We start from the raw sequence: 6,544 nt of genomic DNA on the forward strand, positions 1-6,544 counted from the left end.
TTTTAACTGCTATATAATATTCCATTTTATGAATAAAACATTTGTCTATTCCACTGAAAATTGTCAATAAGGTTGTAAAAAATTTTTATTATAAAGTTACAGCAAATATCTTTGTCTATATCTCTTTGAGCATGAATGGCATAGAATCTGTGAATTATAGGATATGCACAGTTTCATGTTACAGTTTCATAATGCTGAATTGCTCACTCAAGTGGTTGTGAAAATTTACTCTTCCACCTCATTATTTAAGTTCCCATTTTCCTGTGTCCTTGACAATACTAATTGTTAACCTTTGCCAATCTGACAGGTATTGGTGTCTTGCTTTAAGATTCTGTGATCACTAAAGTAAGACTGAAGACCTTCTTATACATTTCTAAGGCGGTTGGATTTTTTCCTTTGTGAATTGCCTGTTTATAACCTAATATATCTTATGTCTGGAACCTCTGCATTTATGCTCACTTAAACTAGACTTAACCCCTGTTGCTTTTCTCTGGTTTTCTCAACATCAAGTATCTACAGTTCTTAGAGCTTAGGATGATACTCGTCTTTCACTATAATTAGCAGGCTGAAATTAGATCTTTTTAATGAAAGGAAAACAGATATTTCATTTTAGAATCTCCTTATTTGAAGGACATAAGTACTATCTAGCTACACTTGAGTTTCACCTTGTTCAATGTATTTGCTAACTTAAAGACTGATGCTTGCATTACATGATAGCTCACTAAATGAGACTAATAAATAACAGACATTAATTTTTGTGTGTGCCCTTGCTTAGAGCTTGTAATGGCCACTGATTTTATTACACCTTACTATGTGTACATGGTGCTAAGCCATTTATAGGGACTGTCTTATTTAATCTTTAAGAAAAAAAAAATGAGGCTTACAAAGGCTAAATAATTTACGCCCAAGATCCCAAAGATTTTTAGTGATAGAGCTAAGACGATTCATACATAGGTCTGTGTGATCCATTCTCTCTTAACTACTGCATTTTGCTGCCATCTATTCTCTAAACACACGAATGTCATCAAGAGAATATTTCGTAGGGTCTTAGGCAACTTCTTTTAATTCTTTAGACATATAGTAAAAGTTCACTATTTTGGACAAATTGGGGAAAAGGAATTAGAAGTTCTGAATCAGTTAATGTATATAAATTTTAAAAAGCCCAAATAAATCAAGAAGATTTTTAGATATGAACTCTCTGTAAGAAATAGAAAAGAGCTATAATTATTAATAGCATATGAGTTATCATTCTAGAGGAAAGTGAATTTTTTTAAATTACTAAGTTTTTTCTTAAGAAGCTTAATTATTCTCTCAAAAATCCAATTTACCCAATGGATTTACTTGTTTAATCATATTAGATAGCAAAAATCAACCTAGCCACTATCCTAATCATTAAAACTCTTTATTGGCAGAGCCCTAATTAATCAAGTTTTACTCAACATGAATCTAAGAATCCATACAATCTTAAAATTTAGTATGTGCATCCAAATGAGAACATAAAAAGCAGAAAATCAAGGCATGAAGAAATAACAGTAGGTTACAGTAGAATTTACCAGGGCATGAATAATCTCATGTTTCACTGTGGACAGCATCCCAATAAACTCCTGAGGCTGGGTAGAGATCATATTTGGACACAGGTTAGCATATCCTGCTATTGGCCTGTAAAATAGACATTGAATTTTTAATTATATTCCAATATTTATTTATTAAATATTTACTGCAATATTTACTAATGTGTACTTCTGATTCAAAAACTGCTCAAGGACAGAAAAATCATTGCTAAATATCAAATGTAATTTTGCATCACAACAGCTTACTTTCACTTTTACTTTCAAGACATGAACCCTCTGCTTTTCTACGGCATAGCAAATCAACACCTGGTTGCACAAAAGGATGCAGTCAGATGATTATACTTTCCTCTGAATTTTTAAAATATGTCAATACAATACTCAAAAAAAGGAATGAACTGAAAATTCTAACACTATTAAACTGTTAAATTCTAACACTATTTTACTTGCAAAATCCATATTTGACCTCCGCATTCCACTATATTCACAAGCAGGTAGAGAGGGAAACCAGCTACACAACAGGGCAGGCAAGAAGCAAACCGCTTAGCTTGTGGAAAGCTATTGATCCTTCTTATCTCCATCTTGCTATTCCCTCTCTCCTGCCCTAACACTACCTACATGCATAGAAAGATTTTTACCTTCGCATCATCTTCTAGAATCCATAGAATTCTACATCTCTGTCTGTGCCTAGAATCTGAGAGTCCAAGAGAAGACTAGGACCCAGAGTCTAGAATAATTCACTCAGTTCCACCAAGCACCACCTGTCTTTCAAACGCTATGGCAAACGGACAATGATAAGGAACCCCAAGATCCTTTCTCGCACCACTACCTTCACTTTTTACCACAGAAATATCACAAACCTCACCAGAGTATGATTGCCTACTTACAAAGAACATTTGCCTTATTTAAATTTAAAAAATACAGTACACTTCCTTCCGACTTGATAGCAATAGACTTAGAAAAAGTATGAATATAATTCACGTATAACAACATTGCCACAGTGACCTCTAAAATATAAAGTGGATGCCACCAGGCTTAAAACCCTTCAGGGACTTCCTACAGTGCTCAGAATAAAAGAGTCCTGTTTGCCTCTCCAAGCACTCACCCTCCAACAGTCCACTGAAGTGGCTCCTGACAGCAACAGGTACACATGGCTTTTTCTTAACATAAGCTCTTCCACTACCTCTTTATTTGGCTAAAGCCTATCAATGTTCAGGTAACAGCTACAATTTCTCTTTCAAAGAGGCATTCCTTGCCCAACTGATCTAAATGATGTTTCCTCCCTTTGTTTGCTTTTATGTTACAGCACCCTGTTCATTTTCTACAAAGTATTTATCATATTTTGAAATCACATATTTATTTGCAAGAATATATAACTAATTAATATCTACCTCCTGTAATCTGTAAATTCCATAAGGCAGGTACACATGTCTATTTTGTTCACCTAGTCTGCTGGAAACAGTAGGTACTCAAATATTCATGGAATTAATTAATGCAGTACAGCAGCTGTGAAGGAAAGTTTCATTTCTTTCAAAAAGAATAAATGAAGATACTGCTTTCTTCCAACATCAACACTCTTCTCAGAAGAAATTAAAATCTTTCCCCAGATATAAGTAGACATATAGGAATAGCTTCATATTCATTGGTACAAAGAGCATTTATTCTTTAAGCTACACATTCATATCAAAGATGAACCAAACGTTAAAGTGCCATAAGTAAACACAGCAGTGCAATGAAACTGAAACACGTCTCTTGGTTATGGGATTCTCATCTGTGTGACTCCTATTCTGGATTCTCTCACTAGAAGACAATTAGATACTTTAAGTGCTTTCGGCATTATCAAGATGCTGAAATAAAGGCCAGGCACAGTGTCTCATGCCTGTAATCCTAGCACTTTGGGAGCCCAAGGTGGGAGGATCGCCTGAGGCCAGGAGTTTGAGACCCCCCTCTCTACAAAAAAATATAAAAATTAGTCAGGCATGGTGGCACATGCCTGTAGTCCCAGCTACTCAGGAAGCTGAGGGAGACGGATTGCTTGAGCCCAGGAGTCTGAGGTTGCAGTGAGCTATGATGACACCACTACACTTTAACCCAGGCAACAGAGCAAGACCCTGTCTCAAAAAACAGCAACAACAAAAATGCTGACATAAGATTAACTGATCTAGACCCAACTCAACCCAAGATTTTATATCCTCCTCCTCACTTCCTCAGGGAAGTCACTCTGTTCCTAACACATAAAGTTCATTTTAACATGTCTTTTATAATTAAAGTAATAAAAGCTCATTGTAAAAAGGTATAAATTCAAACAATATCAGAAATGTATAAAGAAAAAAGTGAAAATTCCCTGTTTTATATTCTACCCTGACTAAATTCCACTATCAGAGGGAACTGCTATCAACAATTTGCTATGCATTATTTTTAGAGTGACCAGCCATCCCAGGACTGAGGGGTTTCATGGGATGTGGGACTTCAGTGTTAAAACCAGAGCAGTTTGGGCAAATTGGGATGACTGATAACCCTAATTATTTCTCGCTTTTTCCTTAGCACATTCAAGCACATATATAGATTTAAAGATAAATATGGAATCAAAGTATGTACAATATTTTGCAAAATATCCTTTTGGCACTCATAATATACCCAACCTAAGATAGTATGTGTGTGTGTGTATGCTATCCATATAGTTTAGTTCAAATTAAGATAAAGAACCATGATTTTGCAGCACTGCTATTATGAAGGTATATTTCTCAAAGACACTTTAAGAAAGTATCTCATTTTATCAAGTAACTTATCATTCACTTACCATTTCAAATACTACATTTCCTTGATACTGAGACACCATTAATTACATATCATAAATTTAATGACAGCTTCTCAGGAAAAAGGGAACACTAGCACATAAATATTCACAAAAATATGTTTCTTCTGCAGTAGCACACTCAATAGTTGACACTAAGCTTTCTCAATATTCAGTCTAAAGATTTTTTAGTCCATTTCGCCAATCAACAATTACATAATATCATGGTAACAGACTACTTTCATAATACGTGCTGCTGATTTTGACCTTGTCAGCACCTTCAGAATTGACAGTATAATTCTGAATCATGTATCAGTGTTTCCTTTGCATTGCTGACTTGGTTCAACTAATAGTTGCATTTTTTCCTTAAATGAACATACCAATAGCAGTGAAAGTGACTTTAGCTCTTTAAAGTCCGCTAATTTTTGAAAGATGGATAGATGTTCAGCACCTCAGCAATGGTCCTCACATACACATGAATTAGTTACACTAACCTCTCCTAGATTTGAGAATGTTACATACAATGTATTACAACAGAGGTCCCCAATCTTTTTGGCACTAAAGACAGGTTTCATGCAAGACAATTTTTCCATAGACTGAGGGGGCGGAGGGAATGGTTTTGGGATGATTTAAGCACATTACATTTATTGTGCAGTCAAACCTCTCTGCTAATGATAACCTCTGTTTGCAGCTGCTCCCCATTGCTAGCATCACCGCCTCAGCTCCACCTCAGATCATCAGGCACTAGATTCTCATAAGGAGCGCACAACCTAGATCCCTTGCATGCACGGTTTACAGCAGGGTTCACCCTCCTATGAGAATCTAATGCCACCACTGATCTGACAGGAGGTGGAGCTTATGTGGTGATGTCAGTGATGGGGAACAGCTGTAAATACAAATGAAGCTTCGCTTGCTCATCCTCCTAACACCTCCTGCTGTGCAGCCCAGTTCCTAACAGGCTACGGACCAGTATAGGTTCGCAGCCCGGGGGTTGGGGACTGCAGTATTACAAGGCATGTGGCAATTTCTACTGTCTTTAATTGATTTGTCTGGTATGTGACAGGTAATCTTCTGAGTATATGATAACTTTCCATTCCAAGGCTGAGCTGCTTCACCAGAAAAATTTGGGAAATTTTTTGTAAATAAACAGGACTCTGAATTTTTAGGTGATAATTTAGCTAAGTGAAGTACTTATAACAAATGATATGACAATTAGATGAACATTTTTAACATCTGACTTACAGTTTTAGCACAGAAGTATTAAAATTAAAGTTCAAATTGTTTCCTTAGAGAGGTATTCACCTCAAAAGAAAATTCTCTTGACAGTAGACTTTTTCTTTGGAATTTGTGGCTAAAAAGGATATGACTGGAATGGAAGAGGAATGGCAGGGGGAAAAGTTAAAGGAAGTGTTCCACTTTTCTCTCTTTCATTTTGACTAAAAATTTCCATTACCATAAGAGTAACAGTCCTATCACTGTCTCCCTGGCCCCACCCAAAATCCAGGCAGCATGCTATTTCTTACTACTGGAGGAAATCCAGCAAATGCTAGATTCCTGTTTCCCTAACACTTAAAATACGGTTTGCTTTACAAGTTCCCATAGTAGATCTTGGGAAATGAGTCTCAAAGGAAAGTTTACCTGTCCATTTTTGCTTCCTGCTGACAATAGGCTGCATAAGAGATGATGTTTTCATGGCTGCACCTCTCAGTGGCCAGAGCACCAACATAAAGAACAAAGTCTGCATCCCGGACGCCTTCTTGGTCTGACACACCCACTGCTCTACAAGGCCATTTACCCCCACGGCAGACCCTGCATTGCTGCACCCATGGGGTTCAACAGAAAACCAGACCAGAGACAAAGTTAGCTGTAGTGACATTTAATCTTACATTGAATCCATACTATAAATACAGTTTTGAGTTAATCTTTATTATTCCTAAGCTTTTATCAAAATCTATACCTCCCTCTCTCTATTCAGTTCCTATCCCTAATTTGGAATTTATTTTACTAAAATTTCTACTTTATGTAAAATGATCATAAATCTATAATCTCAAATAAAACAAACAATAGCTATTTATAAAGGCCAACTAACCAGGGTGCAGAAAAGACTGAAATAGAAAAGGTTTTAAAACCTAGAAACTAGATTCCCTATATGGAACCATTTTATTGCAACTTCCTTTGAATC

The 6,544-nt window shown here is 36.2% G+C and overlaps 1 protein-coding gene across 1 annotated transcript in view; it reads right to left on the reverse strand.

Annotated features, from left to right (window-relative positions):
• The window catches only part of LMLN (leishmanolysin-like (metallopeptidase M8 family)), an 87,836-nt gene that overhangs the window by 66,054 nt on the left and 15,238 nt on the right, over nt 1-6,544 (reverse strand). Inside the window, exons 6-7 of the mRNA XM_012639672.1 lie at nt 6,001-6,179; nt 1,554-1,659 (exon numbers count right to left, since the gene is read on the reverse strand). Coding sequence (XP_012495126.1) covers nt 1,554-1,659; nt 6,001-6,179 — 285 coding nt within the window. The remainder of the gene's footprint in view (nt 1-1,553; nt 1,660-6,000; nt 6,180-6,544) is intronic.

This window comes from Propithecus coquereli, unplaced genomic scaffold (assembly GCF_000956105.1).
Source record: "Propithecus coquereli isolate 6110/MARCELLA unplaced genomic scaffold, Pcoq_1.0 Scaffold10, whole genome shotgun sequence".
Lineage (NCBI taxonomy): Eukaryota > Metazoa > Chordata > Mammalia > Primates > Indriidae > Propithecus > Propithecus coquereli.